Genomic DNA, 22131 nt, shown 5'->3' on the forward strand with positions numbered 1-22131 from the left:
GATAGCCTTGCGGAGCAGAATTCCATTAAGTCACACAAGATGTTACAAAAAATACTATCTTGACATTGTGACACATTTTATGTAAAGCAGCTCCAATTAAAACTTTTGAGAAGTCAAACGAAAAACCTGGAAAAGTCTCCCTGGCAAAAGATGATAGCTTTCTCCAGTCACCCTAAGCATCTGACTCTGGAATCAGCAGAGTTTCATCTATCATAAATTTATCATTCTACATCCTGACTTGTTCTAGGTGCCTTTCAAGAGAAAATGATGGTTAATTAAAGGGGGGGTGGGGGGAATTGAAGACCGTTATATAAAACCAAGGAAACTGCTCAGGTGCAATGCAGTAGAAAATGCCCCATAACGTGCAATGAAATCCTTTACATGTCTACTCAGAAGTAAGTCCTAATGAGTTCAATATGACTTACTCCCATGTAAGTGGGTATGGGATTGCATCCTGAGGCTCTCTCTCTCTCAATATATATATATCAATCTCATGTTCTTCAAGAAGAAACACAGGTCCTAATAGTGGGCAGCAGCTGCAAAATTCAATCTTTTGATTTTAAGAAGTACCACAACATTCTAGTCCTCATGCTTGCAAAGGTATGCTGGAAGCATGTTAGGCAATGCCTGACAAAATCTCAGAAGCCAGAGGACTTTCCTAATGAAATATTTAGTGTTCAGAAGACAAGGCATGTGTGACCTTCTCCAACAAAAGAACACACACACACACACACAGAGAGAGAGAGAGAGAGAGAGAGAGAGAAATTAACCATCCTTGACTTGCATATTTATACAGGTTAAATGGCCCACCTTCTAGGGCGCACACACATCCAAAGCTGAATTACCTTGGCACAGTAGACACACTCCTGCAACCTTGCATAATGGTTATTTTAAAGGGCCAAGTTCACGTTGCGCAGTTCTTTCATCAATCATACATAAAGACCAAAGGCCTACCTCAGAGGTGTTCAACCTTTTTGAGTCCAAGGCACCCTTGACCAACTCCATTCTTTCTGCGGCACCCTGTGGGGCTCAGGAGCCCAGTTATGTCACCCTTTGCCAGCAGAGCAGGCAGTCTCTGACTCTGTTTCGAACACGCTCCCTTGTGAAGCATCCTCTCCTCTCCCCTCTCTTTGGGAGTCCTCTGGGCAGTCGCTGCCGCCGTCCCTAGTCTCTGAGCTGACCCGCCCTCAAAGAGAGGTGCCTCCTCACATTGCCCCACAGAGGCCTGGGACTTGTCTGTCCATTCCCAACAAGGCCTGGGACTTGTCTGTCCATTCCCTTGGGCTGGCAGACTGGTTGGCTGTTCCCCCTCACGCGCTTGCTTGTTTACTCCAAGGCTGCCTTAGCTCCTGGCAGACAGCACCCGAGGCACCTTTCTCTTGTGCAGCTTGTAGCCAGGGCTGCTGCGAGCAACAGCCTTTGGGAGGCAGAGACATGAGAGGGCATCAGAGGCAAGAGGGAAGGAAAGAGGGACTGAGGCCAGTGTTGCCGGCTGCACCCCTGACCCTCATTCAAGGCGCCCCAAGGTGCCACGGCACACTGGTTGAAAACCACTAGCCTTAGCCTACCTAGTCCAGCATCATGTTTCCCAGAATGGCCAACCAGGTGTCTCTAGGAAGCCTGCAAACTCCCCTCTGGGAAGCCCACATACGGGCAACAGCCCTCTCTCACTGTTGCTGCCTGCCAGTTGGCATTCAGAGGCATGGAGCCTCTGATCCTGGAAGCTGTGGGGGCAAAGGCGAGCCTGAAATTAGATAAATCTGTGTAAATCATAGCCATTTCCATGACTGTGGCCATTAGCTTGCTACATGCACACCTTAGCCTCTGTCCATGCCCCCCCTCCATAATAATAATCATGTTATTACAGTGGTAACTCTGGTTACAAACTTAATTCGTTCCGGAGGTCCGTTAACTTGAAACCGTTCTTAACCTGAGGTACCATTTTAGCTAATGGGGCCTCCCGCTGCCGCCACTCTGCCGCCACACGATTTCTGGTCTCATCCTGAGGTAAAGTTCTTAACCTGAGTTACTACTTCCGGGCTAGCGGAGTTTGTAACCCGAAGTGTTTGTAACCCGAGGTGTTTGTAACCTGAGGTACCTGAAGAAGTGTGCATGCACACGAAAGCTCATGCCAAAATAAAAACTTAGTTGGTCTTTAAGGTGCTACTGAAGGAATTTTTTTTATTTTGCTTCGACTCAGACCAACACGGCTACCTACCTGTAACTGAGGTACCACTGTAATTTGTACCCTGCCAATCTGACTGGGTTACCCCAGCCACTCTGGGTATCTTCCAGCATATACAAAAACATAATTAAACATTAAACATTAAAAACTTCCCTATAGAGGGCTGCCTTCAGATGTCTTCTAAAGGCTGTATAGTTACTTATCTCCTTGACAACTGATGGGAGGGTGTACTACACAGGGGTGGGAGTCACTACCGAGAAGGCCCTGTACCTGCCTGTGAATAATAACATGGAGGAATCTAGACACTCTCTTCAGACATTTCTTAAAATGTATCCAGTAAACACATAAAGGGGGGGGAGGCTAGCTCTGCCCCTGGCTTAGTTCTAGCGAACAACAACACACACAAGAAAATCTAATTCAGGCTACAAAATAAACCCACCCATAGAAAAAACCGCCCTCTAATCAAACTGTAATTGATTAGGTGGGCTTTGGCATGTATGCTGAGGCGAGCTTAAACTCATCTCCTTACCATTTTTTACAAACCACTCGCTACTTTATCCTTCACAGCAAGCCGTGTTCAGTGTATTACAAAGTACATCTGTTTCCCAAGCGAGAACAATTGGAATATGATTCCACCCCCCTCCCAAAAAGTAATGGGCAGATTAGAACAATTAAGCTAAGTATCTTAAGAGTTTTGATCCACAGTGAGAAATAAGCATCTGCAGATTTTCCCCAAGACATCTGTTTTATTTGAGCTTGAAATTAATCTTCTGATCAGGTAACAATCATTTGAACATCACCATTAAGATGTAAGCTTATGAATGTTTGGCAAGTCAGATGGAACATAATGCAGGATCTGAACAGCTCAAGTATACCATACGATCACATGTTATGCGGTAGTTCGGTTCCAAGGGTTCTGGACATACAGGAAAACTGTGCATACCCTAACCCTCAAAGCCACCCCACAGTAAGTGGGTGAGAAGGAGAAAGACAGAATTGCCAATACTCCCAGAACCCACATACCTTGCCCAACAAGCAAACAAGGTGGATGATTGCAAGTCTTAACACAGCATTATATTTTATACCATTGGACTTTGTTTCAGAAAAAAAGCAGAGCAGCCAAGAGAGAGGGGGCAGAGAGAAAGTGTAATGATCCTAGTCTGTTTATTTTGTGCAGGACATCTGGGATGCCATGCAACTCTGTGAAGCAAAGTGAAAGAACTGGGCACATAAACTGTCATGGCCTTTGGCTAGTACAATAAATTGATTGATTGATTGATCGATTGATTGATTAACTGAGTACATTTGATTTTTTGAGTGAGTGCCATGGGTACTACCCTCTCTGATAATTTCCCCACTCCCAAGAGAAAGTACCGGTACACACATTTTGCCTTCCCAAGAGATCTGGGAAAAACTAAATACATTACACTGAGCCTTGAAAAGCACATAAAGCTGAAAGAGGAAGTGGGAAAGTGTCATTTTTCTAACTTCCTCTTTCAGCTCTATCTACTGAAGGAAAATGTAACCATGCTCAGCACCTCAGGACCAAGGAAGCAGTAACTAGGGAGGCTCTGGGGCTTCATGAATGCTAGGTTATAAGGTTGGCTACCTTCTTCCCGGGACGCGGGTGGCGCTGTGGTCTAAACCACAGAGCCTAGGGCTTGCTGATCAGAAGGTCAGCAGTTCGAATCCCCGCGACTGGGTGAGCTCCCATTGTTCAGTCCCTGCTCCTGCTGACCTAGCAGTTCAAAAGCACGTCAAAGTGCAAGTAGATAAGTAGGTGGGAAAGTAAACAGCATTTCTGTGCGCTGCTCTGGTTCGCCAGAAGCGGCTTAGTCATGCTGGCCACATGACCCGGAAGCTGTACGCCAGCTCCCTCGGCCAGTAAAGCGAGATGAGCGTTGCAACCCCAGAGTCATCCGCGACTGGACCTAATGGTCAGGGGTCCCTTTACCTTTACCTTCTTCCCACTTGAAAAGCACACTGAACAGAAAGAGGAAGCTGGAAAATTGATACTGTTTCCCATTTCCTCTTTCAACTCCATGTGCTTTCAAGGCTCAGATTGATTCTGCTAGATCTACCTTGATCCCTTAGGAAATGATGTGTGCACTTCCACACTTTCTCTCTTTCTGTCCTGGAGGGGATGCTAATCTAATGGAGAGAAGGGACCAAAGGTAGTGGTGACAGCAGCACTCACTCAAAAATCCAAACATGACCTGACCACAGGTCTAAAAAGGTTGGCAACTTCTGCATGGAATTTGATGCCAAAATAACCACAAGCGATGCCTCCTGGAACTACCGAGTAAACCTGTGCACCCTTCTCTCCCCAATCAAACAAATATATGTGACTACAAAGCACAACATCACCTTGAAAGTAGCTTACTAAATTTGAAGGTGCAAAATACTTAAAACAAGACCTAAATCCACCGAGCTCTTTGGTTTGACACTGAACTGATAATATCTGGCAGTGCACCATAGCTCATTATAAATAATTGGTTTTATAAAGTGTATCTGATTTATGGAACAGCACATTAAAAATGGTGGGGGAGGGAATCAAGTAGGGTTAATAGAACAAATTTTGCTCAGGAAAGCATGAACGGGAGTTCTCAATGGCCGGCTCGATGGATGAACTCCACATCCTACATTCAAAAGTGCAATTTAACTTCTTTACCAAATGAAAGCAGCTTGAACACATTGTAATTTATTCCAAGTATACTGCTAAATGATAACTAATACCATTACTAATTCATTATCCACAAAATATTTATTTTCAGTTAATTTCATTAAGCATTTCAATGCATCTTAATATTAGGCTCGCTTGATAGAGACAAGTTGCTCACATTTACAAATTCTAATCCACTTCGCAAGGAACTATTCATCTTGAAGACACCATTCTGCCTGGCCTAATCCAGTCTGATTATGCAGGTTTTTTTTAAAACAAATGAACCGTAGTGCCAAAAGTAGAGTGAGGATATGCTCTCGCCTCCTAGCCAGTGTAATTCAAGTTGGCACTGGCCATTTGGCAGAAACCATGGGATTCCCAGTTCTATTCTTGTGTGTCTGAAGCTTAGACTGGGAGGAGCCACCAGCAAAGATGAGGTAGTGAGTGAGAGGCATGGAATGTACTTTGGAGGTAAAGATATGGCAATGATATTCCTCTTTGCTTAATGACTTGAACCTACCTAAACATTAACCATCTTCTCATGGCAGTCCTGTTGAAACTGAACCACTTCAGACTGTGTGTATCTGAATACTCTTTTAAAAAACCCACTCTCTGAATGAACGCAACACAACAAGGAGAAATGGAAGAATGCACTTCCCCTAGAATGCTAATAATTAGGAATATATATGCATGGAAGCATTCAAACACACCATTGCCCACCCACAGTTTGAAGTAGACCACATCATGGAATTGCTCTAAAAATGTAGACTGCCATGCAAGTGGCAGCAAAGACTGAAAGAAAGAGCAGAACAAAATTTTGAAAGTTAAACACAACCACACACCAAGGATGAGAAGAGTAAGGGGAAGCTAAGACTTTTCCAAAAATTACAAGTCATAAACATTCACTCTTAAGTAAATTATTGGTCTAATTGTAGGTGTAATTACCCATCAAATGTGAAAGGTTTGGGCTATGCACTCTGCTTCACTGAACATTTATCTTATTTTTGTGCTCCATGAATCTGGATGGGAAGTTTGATCATATGGAGGCAGAATTAATTAATTTTCTCTTTGACTGACTTGATAGCTGACCTCAAAATTACCGATCTGGGACAGAGAAATAATTTCCCACAAAAATATTGGTGAACTGAGTCTTCTCTAACTCTTTAGGCCAGTGGTTCCCAACAGGTGGTCCGTGGACCCCCAGGGGTCCGCGAGCTATGCCAGAGGGGTCCGCAAGATGCTATTAGAATAAAAAATATATTAAATATATTTCGTATGATAACAGATTTTTTGTTTTGGCCGCTTCCTGCATGAGCAGAGTCTAGCGCAAAACTAGAATTAGATAGAGGCAGTAGTTCTGCTGTATGCCGTTAGGTGGCGCTTTACAAACACTACTGCTTTGCAAAGAGGCAGCGCGCGCATTCTACTAATGCTCACCTCCCCAAGATGCTTTGCGCGCGTCGGCTTCATTTGTGCGCTACTGCGCAGGTACCCTGTCTGCTCCATTCCCCTCCCTCCTCCCTGGTGTGCACTGCCTCTTTGCAAAACAGTAGTGTTTGTAGTAGTAGTTTGTTGTAGTAGTGCTTGGTCCCAGCTCCTGCCAACCTAGCAGTTCGAAAGCACGTCAAAATGCAAGTAGATAAATAGGAACCGCTACAGCGGGAAGGTAAACGGCATTTCCATGTGCTGCTCTGGTTTGCCAGAAGCGGCTTTGTCATGCTGGCCACATGACCTGGAAGCTATACGCCGGCTCCCTCGGCCAATAATGCGAGATGAGCGTGCAACCTCAGAGTCGGTCACGACTGGACCTAATGGTCAGGGGTCCCTTTACCTTTACCTTTTAGTGTTTGTAAACAAAGCGTTGCTTTTCGCGGAAGCTACAGTTCGCGTAGTTAAAAATGAACCGTTGGTTAAAAAGTGGTTCGTTAAAACGACAAAGGCCTACAGATGAAGAGGAAGACAATGCATTTGATGTTCAAGCAAGTAAGTCAGTGACTCTCAACCGATCTTGTCAGTGTCCATTGAACCTAAATCGTCGGCGTCCCTTGAACCTAACCCTTCCAAGATCAGTGTTAAGCTTACTGGAAAAATTAGATTAGGAATTAGGAATTAGATTTAGGATTAGGAATAAATGGGGGTCCTTGTCACAATAGCGGCTCGATGAGGGGTCCTCGAGAAAATTTTGTTGGGAACCCCTGCTTTAGGCTGTAACCATCTTCAGCAGAGCCCCTGCTATCTGATTCTGAACATCTGAATTGAATGCTCAGAACCAGCCAAGTTCTAATATTTTTCAGAGAGACCCCTGGTCTAGGGATGCAAGCATGTTTTGCCACATAAACCAATCTGTAACAAAATTTATAATAGAATCTACAACATCTGGAAGCAAGGATTTCATTGTTATAAGGGTTAACATTTCCATACACAGCCAGGATTGCATACAAAGCCCAAAAGATAACATTTTAGTTCAGATTTTTGCACCATTTGAAAGCATTGATTTCCACAACGTAATAGGGGGGAATCTGCTAGCCAGTTGACTGGGACTGGCTGATCTGTGAAAGTGTATATGGTGAAGTGATGGCCTCTCAAAGGAAGTTGGCTGGACTAAGTGGCAATTCACTTTCTTCATCTCAGCTTAACAACAAAAAATGTGATAGAACCGAAGTTGTGTAAATGTCATTTAACATGTACCTTCTCAATGCCAAATATTACTGATCTCATTTTGGGCAAGTCTTAAATACATCCTTCACTAATTCTAGTTCCCTGTTGCCAAAGTCTAAATCCTATGACACCCCCCCAAAAAATGTAGGCAATGGGAACATTAGGAAGTGGGCATGTATTTTGCTTCTTGATTAGGATACCTGAATGGAAATGTTCCAATAGCCAGAGTTATGTCTCATTCAAAGCAAATAAGGAGAAACTGCAACTCAAGTTCGGTGTAATACAAAAACAAATGCAACTATTCCAATGAGTGAAAGTACAGGAATGGGGCCTTCATTTGGTACACATATTCATTTGGTAGATAAACTTTGTATACAAAGAAGGTATAGTGCATTCTGTTCAGTTGTTGTTGGAGAATCTGCAAACTTTTTAAGATCAGCCTCCCACATACACACGCTGCCCAAACATCAAAGAATTGTTTTAAACACTCCAGGGCCAAATGAGGATTATCCTGCCCATGCATTTGAGGGTTTTTTTTAAAGTACATAATATTTCAACAGGGTTGGAATCGATAAAATCAATATGTACTACTTTCCTTTGGGCTACATCCTAGAAGCTCAACCTGCCTAATATCCAAACTGCCGGGAGATTAAAGGTCCTGTCCTGGAAAAGGTTATGAATGTTTATTCAAACCCAAAATGGGCTCAGATGGCCATGCATCAGCCGGCAGAAAGTTAATGATCTACAGATTCCAATCAGAGGATGAGTTAAAACTGAAGTTACTTCTGCTTTTAAGTTTAATCAGCAAGTTGTTGTTGTTTGCCAACCAGTGTAGCTTTTTAGAAGGGAGTTTTTTATTTTAAGACTAACACTCTGAGCCCCATAAAGCGACACATCAGCAAACTGCTGCTGCGCCGCCAGACAAGTGCAAACTGGCTTTATGTTGGCATTCCATACCAATCTGTCATGTCTGGCCGTCAGCCTGAATCATCTTTATGATGCCAACAGCATGCACCATCGCAAGTTCATATATGTATACAATTACACAGAGGTGTCACAGAAATGGTGGAAGACCCAGTCTTCAGGCCTTTCAATCCCAAGCGCCAGCTACTAAGTGACATCTTGTGCAAGAGATAGAATGAGAGGATGTTTCCAGGGAACTGGAATCAACACTCAGGAAGTCTTTTTTTTTTTTTTTTGCTATGGTGTCCTTTAGGTCAGTGGTCCTCAACCTTGGGCCTCCAGATGTTTTGAGACTACAATTCCCATCATCCCTGACCACTGGTCCTGCTAGCTAGGGATCATGGGAGTTGTAGGCCAAAAACATCTGGAGGACCACTGCTTTAGGTGATCCAGTAGTTCTGGTCGAGAAACCATCCCTGCCCGCTTTGGATTCTGCCCCAAGCTTGTTTCATTTGCCCAGCTGCTTGCTACGCCCAACTTGCATGATTTTAGATAAATACTATAAAGAAAACAAGAGTAACTTTTCACCATAGCCTCCTAGAACTATGAGTAGGGTTGCATATACACTGTACAATGAAAGCACATTATTTTCCCCAAAGAATCACAGAAGCTGTAGTTTGTCAAGGGTGCTGCGAATTGTAGCTATGTGAGGGATAAAATATAGTTCCCAGGATTCTTTGAGGGGAATAAGCCACTTTAAATGTACATGCCCATAATGTGATTCTATTCCACACTGCAGTTCATATGCAGCACCCTCTGCCAATACCATAGTACGGTTTGGCATGTAGTTTATGGATTTGGGAAGCAGGCAGTTGTGTAAGTAGGAGTGGCATTTTGGCTATGTGATTCATTTGATCAAAGGCATCTAGAAACTGCTTGGTATTTTTAAAATGTCCTAGTCAAGTCCACCATGGGCCCTACTGTCCAGGAATGCCAGAATCAGCCACATCTAAGCTATTAGAAAGGGACCCCTGACCATGAGGTCCAGTCGCGGACGACTGTGGTGCTCATCTCACTTTACTGGCCAAGGGAGCCAGCATACAGCTTCCGGGTCATGTGGCCAGCATGACTAAGCCACTTCTGGCGAACCAGAGCAGCACACGGAAATGCCATTTACCTTCCCGCTGTAGCGGTACCTAATTATCTACTTGCAATTTGACGTGCTTTCGAACTGCTAGGTTGACAGGAGCTGGGACCGAGCAATGGGAGCTCACACCGTTGCAGGCAAGTCACAGTTTAACCTACAGCGCCACCTGCGTCCCTCATATCTAAGCTATTAGTGATAACCATAATGCAAATTAGCCATGCATGCCTTGTAAATGCATGGCTCTTAATGAGTGTGAAGGACTTGTTGACCAGGCCCACTTTTGGTCTGTGAGTGCTACATCCACGCTCAGCTTTTACATCAGAGTCATTCATTCTTTCCGGTCTCATAGAGTTCCAACAGCCTTTGGCAGTCAAAGGCAACCAGGATTGGGGGAAAGGAGTGAAGAGAAAGGTAGATATCTAATGGCTCCCTTTCTCCCTTACCAGTATAAAGAACATGGGTGTGCAATGTAAACAGATTGGCTTATTTATTTTTTGCTGTTCCCCACACATAGGCAAGGAACTTCCAACAATTTAAGCATGGGCAAGCAGAAAAGCCATGTGTCTTTGGCACAACTGAAATGTGTTCATTTTAGATGCATTAGAGATGGCAGCAGAGGGCACAGCTAACATGGCCAGAGCAAGGAGCTTATTGTGCAGCCACTAAACCTTTCCCACAGGATGTGGTTATTGCAATCAAACCTCATCAACCTGGCAACAAGGGTACCAAGCTCCCCTTGCAAGGTGAGAAACGCCTGGCTTCTCATTGGTCCAAAAACTTACCCTCCCCACTCTCTGAACCGGTAGAAAAGGTCACCGGAGAAGAGAGCCAGTTAACTCCACTCTAATATATAACAGACCCGGAGGCAAGTTAAACACGTTAAGTCAGGGCAACGCCGGGCATTTTACATTCTGTTATTTAAGGTCTATTGCTGTATAACTTGAACTCATTTTCTTCCCTTTTATGTATCCTCGCCCCCTTGGATCTCATTAAAGCCTGTTAAACTTCCTTTATTTTAACCGGCTTCTCTGCACTTAAGCTCATTCTCCCCAGAAGCAGGGTGGCTGGCATGCCAAAGCCAGCAGGTGAAAGGCAGACACCCCTGTCAGATAACAGGTAAAGGTGAAACAGGATGGTGGTCGCAGCATGACTCTTCAGGGCAGTGCATCTAAGCAGGGGGATTCTAAGAGCTGGCAAATGCAGTGGAGAGTGCCACTAACACACACAGCTTGAAAAAGAGAGCAGACAAATTAATGTGGCATCCATCTATTATTGACTACCAGTCATGATGGCTATAAGGAATCTAGATTTTCGGAGACAATAATAACAGCAACAACAATTCAATTTATAGGTCATTTGACAGTATCCAAACAACTTGCAAGAATTTTTTTTAAAAAAAATGGCATGAAATCAGAAAATAGAATGATGCATTACAATAAAAGCAATTTTATTTAACCTACAAAACAAACCGAACAAAATGGCAGCCAAAAACATGCCACCAGCAGGCCGCAAAATTATCCTAATGCATCAAATGCCTTGGAGAAGAGCCATGTTTTTACCCGGGGGTTGAAAGGATGTTAATGATGGTGCCAGGCAGACCTCAAAGGAAGGATCATTCCACCACCGAAAAGACCCTATCTCTTGTTGCAACCCCCTGAAACTCCTCAGATCAGGAACCCAGGGGAAGGCCCCAAATGAAGACCGAAGGGTCTGCATAGGCACTCCAAAATATATTGGGGTCCTGAACTTTATAGGTCACAAACAAAACTTTGAATTCTAGTTGGAAAACCAGTTGCCGGGGAGCAACTGCAGAAAATACCTCCTGCTTGTATGTTTCCCAGAGGCATCTGTTTGCTGACTTTGGGAAGCAGGATAGATACTGGACTAGCAGATAGACATATACTCTGATCTAGCAAGACTCTTTCACAGTTCTTATTCATACACATAGAACGCTTTGAGATTTTGAATGCCCTCCCCTGAATATAAGGCAGCAAGGCTAATACCATGTGCCACGTTGTTGTTATTTCTAAAGGCAGCCCTGTCCAGAGAAGTTATTAATGGTTAAATGTTGTGTTATGTTCTTAATATTTTGTTGGGAGCCGCCCAGAGTGGCTGGGGAAACCCAGTCAGATGGGCAGCATGTAAATACCGTATTGACCTGAATATAAGCCTCACTCCCCCCCCCAAATTCCAACTGTGAAAAGTTAAAGTGTGGCTTATATTTGCGACCTTACGGTATGCAGCCAGGAGCGTGGGGGAAACAGCGCCAGGAGCACGGCAAAGTGGCACCCGCCCCATGTGTAGTCCCCTGTCCTCTGCCCCAAGGCCGGGAAGGGAGAAGGAGAAAGGGGAAAGGCCGCTGGCATCACAGCACAGTTCCCGCCCCCCAACAGTATTCAGCCAGGAGCAGCAAGGAATGGAGCGGCTTATATTCAGGTAGTTCCCCCCACCCTGGGCTCCAATTTTAAAGCTGCGGCTTATATTCGGGTGTAGCTTATATTTGGACCAAAACGGTAATAAAATTGTTGTCGTTATTTAAATTTGTATACAGCCCTTCATTAAATATCACTGCGAATTTCAAAACATGAAAATACAAATGTAAAAGACAAACTACATCATAAAACAGGAACTAAACAAACCAATAATCCCACTCCCTCAAACACAATGAAAAGGCTATAGAATTTCAGCCAAAGTCCTGGTTAGAGAAACGTTTCCGCCTGGGGCCTAAAGATGTGCAATGAAGGTACCAGACAAGCCATTCTGGGGAGAGCATTCCACCAATGGAGAGCCACCGCAGAAAAGGCCCGTTTTGTGCTGCCACTCTCTGGATCTCTCGTGGGGCAAAAGAACTCACCGATAAAGATGTCTGTCCATTGTATCTCTCTGCCAGAGTTAACAATGCTGGCTTGCCTTCTAATCAAGTGGCATGTCCAGATCACGGATTCATAAAGACATAGAGAGGCAAATTACTTTCAGGACAGAAAAGTAATCCTTTTCAGGCTGGAACAGAGAACGTGCCTCCAATTTTAAATTCAGTAACACCGATATAGAAGTACAGTCGTACCTTGGATCTCAAACACCTTGGCTCCCGAACAAATACAGTAGGCTCCCGAAAGATTGAAACCCAGAACTGAGTATTTCTGTTTTCGGCACGGCTTCCACGGCTTCCAACTGGCTCCAGGACTCTCCTGCAGCCAATCGGAAGCTGCACCTTGGTTTTCAAACAGTTCCGGGACTCGAACGGACTCCCATAATGCATTCTGTTTGAGAACCAAGGTACAACTGTATATATATTTGGGGACAACAGGCATGTGGCATAGAACTGTTGTGGACAGTGGGGTGACTAAAACAAATCAATCCTCCTGATAGACTGGGAATATCCCCTCACTCATCCAGTTTAGGATATTCCAGCAATCTTCAACAGAGTTTCTTTTTTTTCCCAGCAAAGTAAGCGGCTCACGTCTATGTCAAGCAAAGCTTTAATAATAAAGAAAATGGTAACACAATAACATGCTACTGAGAGAAACTGAAACAACCTCATGAGGCAAGAATGACAGTTGGCCTCTCTAACAGAACTTAATTGAACACGCGAAGGGAGGGGCCGATTCCAGAGCACAACACAAAAGCTCCGCCCACCAGATGCCAGACACTCTACTAATCCAATTAGTCCCCGGTGTTTTTCTTACAAGAACAGACATTGCTACTTCCCTTAGTCCTTATATAAATCCAACAACCATTTTAATAAGTGAAGTAAGGAAGGGAAATGAAACACACAAATATGCCTACTCAGAGATATTTGTTAGTGATTACATTATAAGACTACTGAACAAATCACAACAGAGAAAACTGCTGAGGAGGAAAGGAAAATAAAAATGGTCCCGATCAATGGGACAAAAGCAGAAGCTGCATCCAATTTATTTTTTTATTTTTATTTTTATTTTACTTTCAGTTGATCTTCATTTTCTTCTCTTTGCAGGTCCATGAGACGGCAATCTTTAAATTCTTTGGCGTCAAGTTGTATGACAGCTCAGAACACATTCTGCTCAAAATGTCATAAGCGCCATAGATCAGCGATGAAGCATAGAGGCTGCCTCTGGGGAACAAAAAGGTAATTCCCTTGTTTTTCCAATATTCAGCAATTACAGGCTATAAACCTTATGAATACAAATGAGGGCTGACTGTGTGCATGAGAGAGAGAGAAAAATTAGCTACATGATGGTGGGGTTTGCATAACAGTTTTATTAGCATAAATTGAGGGCTATTGGATTATAAATAGGACGTCTTAAACAAATGCATTTTTTTAAAAAAAAAAACTTTCATACAAGATCCTGCAGGGGGAAATGAACACTTTTTTGAAATGTATTTAAATGTTCATTTATTCATTTAAATTGACATTTCTGAAGCAGCTAACCTTTCTAAAGCAGGGCTGTCAATGCAGCCAGAATGCCTTACATCGTACATCTTCCATCAGGTAGCAGCATCCTGACCTAAGACGGATAGCATCGTCAACATTTGGGTGGTTGTTAAAGTTTTCTCAAGAGGTGAAAAATGTAGGGGGGAAGCAAGAAGTGGAAAATAAACAGAACGTCAAATACATTAAACAAATGAAACGTGGGTTCCATGTTGCAGGATGGGACATAAATGTAGAATGGGGGAATCTGTCAATTTCATTTTCTATTAAATTTCTGCATCAGTTTTGTGTGTATGTGTGTGTGTGTGTGTGTGTGTGTGTGTGTGTGTGTGTGTGTATCTGGAGCAATGTGCAGTAAAATGCTGGTGGAATTTTGTGATGCTTTATATAAATCCATCAGTATGTCATTTTCACACACACACACACACACACACACCAATTTACATATATTCCCATATATCCACTTTTGTTGTTGTTGTTGTTGGGGCACTGGAACATGAAATTCAGTGAAGAGTGAATTCCAAATGACAACTAGGTACAGTGGTGCCTCGCTTAACGAATGCCCTGCTTAACGAAATTTCTGCTTAACGAAAGGATTTTTCGAGCGGAGGTTGCCTCGCTAGACGAATTCGTTTTATGAAAAATTAGTCTAGTGAATCGCGGTTTCCCATAGGAATGCATTGAAATTCAATTAATGTGTTCCTATGGGCAAAAAAAACTTCAAAAAAACTTCAATGCATTCCTATGGGATTCGCTAGACAAAATTTCCGTTATAAGAAAAGACCCGTGGAATGAATTAAATTCGTCTAGCGAGGCACCACTGTATTTGGTTTGCACACTGTTTCAGAAAGTGTGAGTTAAGTGGGTACATAATAAAATGCAAATCAGATGAAATTTGACCCCCACCCCTTTTTTCTGGTCTGAAGAAGGTGAAGATATTAACACCGTTAGCTTTCACTGCCATTCTAAAAACCGCAGCAGCTCCACTGAAATTAGCACCGCTACTATAGTAAGCAACTGTGATAACAGATGGAACAGACATAAAATTTACACCACTTATACACCAGTGTTCTCCAACTGTGAGACAAGTCTGCAAAAAGTGGTGTGGGCAATTACTAGGGAGAGCATGGAGTTTTTCCATAGCTCCTCTGAGCCCAATTATTGCAAACTCTGACCAGAAGCAACCCTTATTCTATGTTCTCCTCACCACTTTCAAACCTAGAACTTCAACCAAAGATGGCAGTCTCTCACCTATCTCCTTCAGGTGAGCAGTGATATCATAGTGCTATATTTGAGCAAACCCAAAATGAAAGGGTTACTAAACTGCATTCTGGGTTATTTTGTCCTTTGATTGTTTCCTTTTGAATAGTCGCTTGCTTTCTCCTGCCACTGTTCAGCCTTGCCTCTTATTCTCCCTGCAAACCTATCCAACAGACTGAAAGTACACCAGAAACTGAAAGCTGAAAATTAATATAGCTAACCATTGCCTCACATTAAGAAGATCAAGTGGTTAAGATCAAGTGTCTGACCACATCTCCTGCCCAGAAAGAAATAGCTTATGTACATTTTCCCAAACAAAATCACAGGATTTGTCTCCAAGGCAGCATTCCATGAATATTGTAAACACCATCCCACATTTTAAATAGACACTGGAATGCCACACTTTACACACACACACACACACACACACACACACACACACACGTATAATTCAAAAGTCCTTCATACTTTAGCTGCCTTTAAAAAAATAGACCAATAACAGAATTTCCAAAAACAATTCAAAGTTACATGGTAGAAAGTAATAATTTCACTAATTAGCATCAATTCAGCACTCACCCCATCTCTTGGCCTATTCCTTTTGCATTAAAAATCATCCAAGCCTATTTACAAATATGATATAGAAAACTGGCTAGTTTTTCCTTTCAAGAATTGGGGTGTGTGCTATATCTGAAAGAGCTTGATTTCTCTCCTCACTTATTTTACAGGTGGATAATCTACCAATCAAGTCAAAGGTTTCTATTTAATACATGATTTATGGTAATGCTTAGAACCAAAATAATGTTCTTTCTGAAGTATTCCCTGCATTTGATATCCATTATCTGTATGTGAAGTCTAATTGTGGGTGGTAATCCTATGAGATTGATTGGCGTTATTTACAGATTAGTGGCTGCAAAAGGAGGGTCCACTGAGGAAAGAGGCATGTCCCTCAGAGGACATAAAGGTCCACAAATAATAACATACTGCAGATCCCGAGTCACGAGATGGTTAGGCTGGCCTCGACCAGGACCAGGGCCTTCTCAGTACTGTCCCCGACCTGGTGGAATGCTCTGTCTCAGGAGACTAGGGCCCTACGGGATTTGTCATCTTTTCGTAGGACCTGCAAGACAGAGCTGTTCCGCTTAGCCTTTGGACTGACGCAGTCTGACCCCGGGGTTACCCTCCCCTAAGGTGTTATCTTATAATGGTTTTATCTTACTTGTAGATTTTTAATTTTAAAATGGAATTTTAACATTGTATTAATCTGCATTTTAATTGAATTGTTTCTTTTATACCTGCGTTGATATTGTTAGCCGCCCTGAGCCCGGTCTTGACTGGGAAGGGCGGGGTATAAATAAAATATTATTATTATTATTATTATTATTGACACTCACCCAATGAACTTATGGCTGGGTTGTCCTTTAAACCACATACATCCCTCTTCTCTGCTGATTCTCTTTACCACTGCCTCCTCTGCATTAACATCTATGAGCAGCACTTTCTGTTGATCACATCATTTGACCACTCACCGCCATGTGTTACGTGGGACTCAAGACAATTTAAAAGCATTCATGAGGTGGGGTTGATGTCTCACAAGAGCTAGCCGAGCTTAGCCCCCCCTGCCCTCCAGTGACAACAAGAATAAGGTCTCTATGGGACCACCCAAATATGTGCAGGGCTAGCTCACATGACCTCACAGCTGCCCCAACATGCTTTTAATGATTGAGGGGATCACCTGACCTCCTAGTGGAACATTATATCAATGCACAGAATTACCCATTCAGAAGAGCTGCTTCCCCCATCCCTGGTTGCCTGCTTGCGGTGAACGTATCAAAGGGTGACATCTTGCTGCAAAATCACGTCCAGCCCTAGTCTGAGCAGCCGGAATGGGTTGAAACCAGGCACAGAAGGGCAGAAAGTTGACAGCAACGGGCACCGGAGGAAAACACACAGCTCCCAACAGCCAGCACAATCATCTACTCCTTTTCTCTTATTAATCAGACACTAGTACCGGTATTGATTTTGTAACAGGTAGTCACACTGCAGCTGCAGAAGATCAGCACAATATTTTCAGCAGTCTTGCACGCTTTGAAATACCCTAACCTACACACACACACCCCGGAACATGGCATGATTTATTTTAAACATATATATTCATGCTTTTCTCAAAAATAATAAAGCAGTATCAATAATAAAGCAGCCTGCCTTTCCAAGATCTCTGAATCTGTGTCAAGCAAAACAGGATTCTGTACAACAAATCACGTACCACTTTTTTTTGCCAACATAACACTGGCATCTAGAGCCATGCTCAAGAGCTACTGCTCAAAAAGGAAAAACCACTTTGTCCGATTTACCCATGCAAAACTTTTGAAGAATCCTGCTCCTCAATTAATCGCACAGCAACCATGCACCCACAACCACAGCCACACTTTGCAATAAAAAGATCCAAGTTACGGTACTTGTTCCAAGTCCTTGCTAGCCAAAAATGAGTGGACCTCATCAGTTCTCATGCGATACATGGTCACACTTACTTTTTCCAGGCAGTCACTGACAGGGCAGTCTTGAGCAGGTCGGGCGCCTTGGCGCTGAGGGGCGGAGATCGCTCTGGCGCCCCCGCCCTTGCAGGGCGCAGCATGGTTTCTGCACAGTGCCCCGCCTACCGGCCCGGCGCCCTAGCACACCACACCACCGGGGCTCTACCTAGAGCCGGCCCTGGTCACTGACCATGTAGTTTGCTATTTCTGACAGCAGCAATAGCTGCCAACAGCAAGGAGTGTTCTAGAGCCCTGGAACATTAAGATTTTATAGTTGTATGGCATCATGGGTGCCTGTTAACATCCCATAAGCACCCATCTAAATGGGGCAACAAATATATGACAATTATGACAATACTTCCAATCAGGGTGGATAAAAATCAATGATTTAAAAGTAATACTGTAATTTAAAAAGTATGATTTTTAATTTACATCAGTTTTTTAAAAAATAAAATGCTTTTGGAGGAAAAATATTTCTAAAGATAGTTTTCTGTGTAAGTTACATTATAGTCCAAAGACTATTCACCAGGAAATAAGGATTTGTTTTAAGTTTTTCATGTGTGCTAAAACTCAGTCTAAGTTTTCTTTTTAAAAAAATGTTTAACCACATCAGTTAACAAACGTGGATACATATGCTATAATGTTATTGTTTTAGTTAAATAAATTGTTTAAATTGTTATTAAGGAAATAATTATTTTTCTCCTTCCAATAAAGTACAGCAGAAAAGGTGTCCGAATATAAACAGTTAACTTATTAAACCTTACAATGATTTCATAATTATCTGTCTATGTATTTCTAAGAGTATAACCAAATCAGTAATTTTTGATACAACTATAAAAACTACTCTGAACATTTATTATTCCAAAAGCAAAACCTTCATCTGGTTTTCAATATCAAGATTATTCCAGCTAGAATGAGCCTTTCTGTAAAAAACAATGATTTAAATAAAGTCTTACTGACTAGTGATTTAAATCATGATTTAAATTGATTTCATTTAAATCAAATCCACCCCACTTCCCATTTTAAAATTTGGAGTAAACACAAGGAGAAGAAATAGACAAACTTTGGCAATTGTTGTTGTTTTTCTTCAAGACCTTAAGAAAAAAAATCACAAGGTAGCATTTGCACTAGTTCAATGTAAGCATGTATTTACAACTGGGTGGCTTTGGTTGTGACACTTCAGCATCCATGAGAAGGCAATCCATCTCTGAGTGAAGAATTCCTGCCTCTGCATTGCTTCCATAGCCAGCCGAAAATAATTCACTCACATTGTCAAACTACTCTTGTGAGTTTTGAAAAGGCGGCACTGGAAAGGCTTAAAAATGGTGAGGAGAAGAGACAGAATTGTGACTGAACATACATCATTATTCACAGACTGGGAAGGAGTCTGAACGTTATTCTGGACTCCAGCAAGCACGCCTGCAGTTATAGGAAAAAGATAATTATCCTGGACCTGCATAATCCAGACTAGGATCCATTTATCCCCGCTCCCAATGTAGTGAGTCCCCCCATGAAACCATGGCAGCCTTCAGCTCATTGAAACAGCCTTCAACGTCTCCCCGACCAACTGGCCAGTACAGTCAAAGCCTGAGGCAGCTCCATGTGATTTTTTCCTTTCCTCTGCCTACTTTCTCTTCCTAACTGAGAGATGCAGTGCCTGAGGCAGCCTCAGTTCTTCTTCTGAAGTCTACCTCCTCCTTGCATCAGAGCCGCGGGTCCTAAGCCTGCCTCCAACAGCCCTTTCCCTTTAATGTTGAGATCCATGATAAGCCAGAGTTAAAATAAAATTCTAGGCAATCCTATTATAGTTGCAAGTATCTCGGGGGAGGGGGGGACACAAGTGCAAATTACAAGTCTCCTGACCAACAAGAAAGCCTTTCTTAACCTTTCTATGAAGAGAGGCTCGTTGTGTTTTAATTGTTGCAACCCGTCCTGGGACCTCAGGGTGAAGGGTGGAATTATTATTATTATTATTATTATTATTATTATTATTATTATTATTATTATTAACGCTTTTAACCATGGTGGCTGCAACATGGCCCCAGTTCTGTGTGGAATTACCTCAGCTGACATACAGACATAGAAGAATTCGCTCGCTGGTTTCAACCCAAAACAGCAAAAAATGAAAGCTGGGCGATGGGCAATTTTATCCACTCAGCATGTGAGGATGCCTTTTAAAGCCAAACAATTTCTCTCCTTTTTTTATTTCTCTCCCTCCAGCCCGCTTCAGTCACATATTTTCTCCTCTCTCTTTCTCTCTCTGATTTTTTGCCAAGTCAAACGCTTGCCAAAACCTGCACTGGGCTGAACAAGAATGCTTAACGTGGCTTAGTCCTGTAATAAAAAGGAATTAAACTGTATGCTAATAAAGGGGAGGGAGGTTGCTAGGCAACTGCAACGGGGAGGGGGGGGGGTAGAGAAAGCTGCTTTTGTTTTGAACTCTGCCACCTCTGAAGGGTTAAACAAACAAAAAACCTGCTCATTTTCTCCCTGATGCTTTAAGTAAAGATGCGGAAATGTTCTACAGCGAAATGCAGGATGGCTAGGCCCCAAGAACAAGGTCCTATTTACATAAAATGCCATCCCCAAGGGCGATCAACAAACATGGAGGCTATTTGAATGTCACGGTGGTGGTAAAACACGTTTGACTCTCAGCCTATTCAGACGCCTCGGCCTCCACAGGGAGGCTGCCAGAAGTGACATGGAAAAAGCGCAAGTTCTGAAAACTGCATGCCACATCACGGACACCCGGTGGTCTCAGAGGCTCCCATGTCTACAGGAGTAGCCATCCACCATACAGGGTCCTCCTCTCCACATGATAAGCCAGTTTAAATCTTGGACTACATCTGCACTATACATTTAAAGCACTCTAATGCTACTTAGCTGGTGGCGCTGTGGGTTAAACCACAGAGCCTAGGGCTTGCCGATCAGAAGGTCGGCGGTTCGAATCCCCGCGACGGGGTGAGCTCCCGTTGCTCCTGCCAACCTAGCAGTTCAAAAGCACGAAGTGCAAGTAGATAAATAGGTACCGCTCCGGCGGGGAAGGTAAACGGCGTTTCCGTGCACTGCTCTGGTTTGCCAGAAGCGGCTTTGTCATGCTGGCCACATGACCCGGAAGCTGTACGCCGGCTGCCTCGGCCAGTAAAGCGAGATGAGCGTCGCAACGCCAGAGTCGTCCATGACTGGAGCTAATGGTCAGGGATCCCTTTACCTTTACTTTTAATGCTACTTTTAACTTCATGGATTGACACCTGGGAACTGTAATTTGTTAAGGGCACTGAGAGTTGTTAGGAGGCCCCTCAATAGAGCTGCAGTTCCCAAGGAAGAAGGACTGGCTGTTAAAACCACTCAAGGAACCATAACTCTGTGAGGGGAATGGGGTCTTCGAACAACTCCCCAAACCCTTAACAGTTCATTGGGGGAAGCCATGTCTGATAAAGCAGTAAGATAAGGCAGCTCCCGCCCACAGGCTTACATCTAGAAGACATGGCACAAGTGGAATGAAAAAAATATTGGACACTACTATTTCTTGGTTAGAAGGTCTTGCAGTGACCAGATTTCAAATTGCTGGTCTTTCAGAAGCCCAGTTCACATGGGCGTAAATCAATGCATGGCAAAATTTGCCTTAGAATGCAGGGAATTTTTATATTGTATTCAGGCCACCTTTAATTACATGGTCAGTTTTTTGAAGATAGCAGTTGTGGCGTGGGGAGAAGAGAGAAGAACGTCTTAAGTCAGAAACGATAGCTGCAGAGGAAAATGTGATATGCGATAATCAAGTAACACTTTAATTTTGTCCCCAAGCATTAAAAGGTTCTATGGCAAACAATCCTTAAGGATGAAACACCATACTCAGAAAAAGCACATAAAACAGGAAATGTGACTTCCTTGGTGATCATTCATATGACCCTTATGATGCATGACTAATTCATATATATGAAGAAATCCACATCTCTTCATTATAGTACAAACTAAAGTCTCCTTTCAGCTTCAAAACAGATACATTTAAGGGTATTTAAGGGTCAGATTTTTGTCGCTTGCTTAAATTAAAAATCAACGTTTCCTTATATTAATTGTGATTGTGTAGTTATAGTCCTGGTCATTTGATTTATCACACACTGCATTTTCCACAAATACAGTGGTTGCAATCCTATATCCTCTTACCAGGGAGTAGGTCCAACTGAAAACAATGGGACTTAATTATGAGTAGACATATATTAGATTACACTGATTGTACTGAAAGCAATTCATATAAAATCAAGTGACAACAATCTAAATAAAATATCAGCACAAATTATTTAGCTATTAAAAATGCATTACACCACTGACAACCCAAGTGTTTATCAAAAGTTTAAGCATAAAATATACCTATAT

The 22131-nt window shown here is 42.8% G+C and overlaps 1 protein-coding gene across 7 annotated transcripts in view; it reads right to left on the reverse strand.

Moving 5' to 3' along the window:
• Positions 1-22131, reverse strand: part of DPYD (dihydropyrimidine dehydrogenase) — a 504044-nt gene that overhangs the window by 470178 nt on the left and 11735 nt on the right. Inside the window, exon 1 of one of the 7 annotated variants that reach the window (XM_035123776.2) lies at positions 13499-13648. The exons of the other annotated variants lie outside the window; for them this stretch is intronic. Coding sequence (XP_034979667.2) covers positions 13499-13537 — 39 coding nt within the window. The 5' untranslated portion in view covers positions 13538-13648. Of the gene's footprint in view, positions 1-13498; positions 13649-22131 lie in introns of those variants that run through there. 7 annotated transcript variants of the gene reach the window in all.

Source organism: Zootoca vivipara, chromosome 7, assembly GCF_963506605.1.
Source record: "Zootoca vivipara chromosome 7, rZooViv1.1, whole genome shotgun sequence".
In the NCBI taxonomy this organism is placed as follows: Eukaryota; Metazoa; Chordata; class Lepidosauria; order Squamata; family Lacertidae; genus Zootoca; species Zootoca vivipara.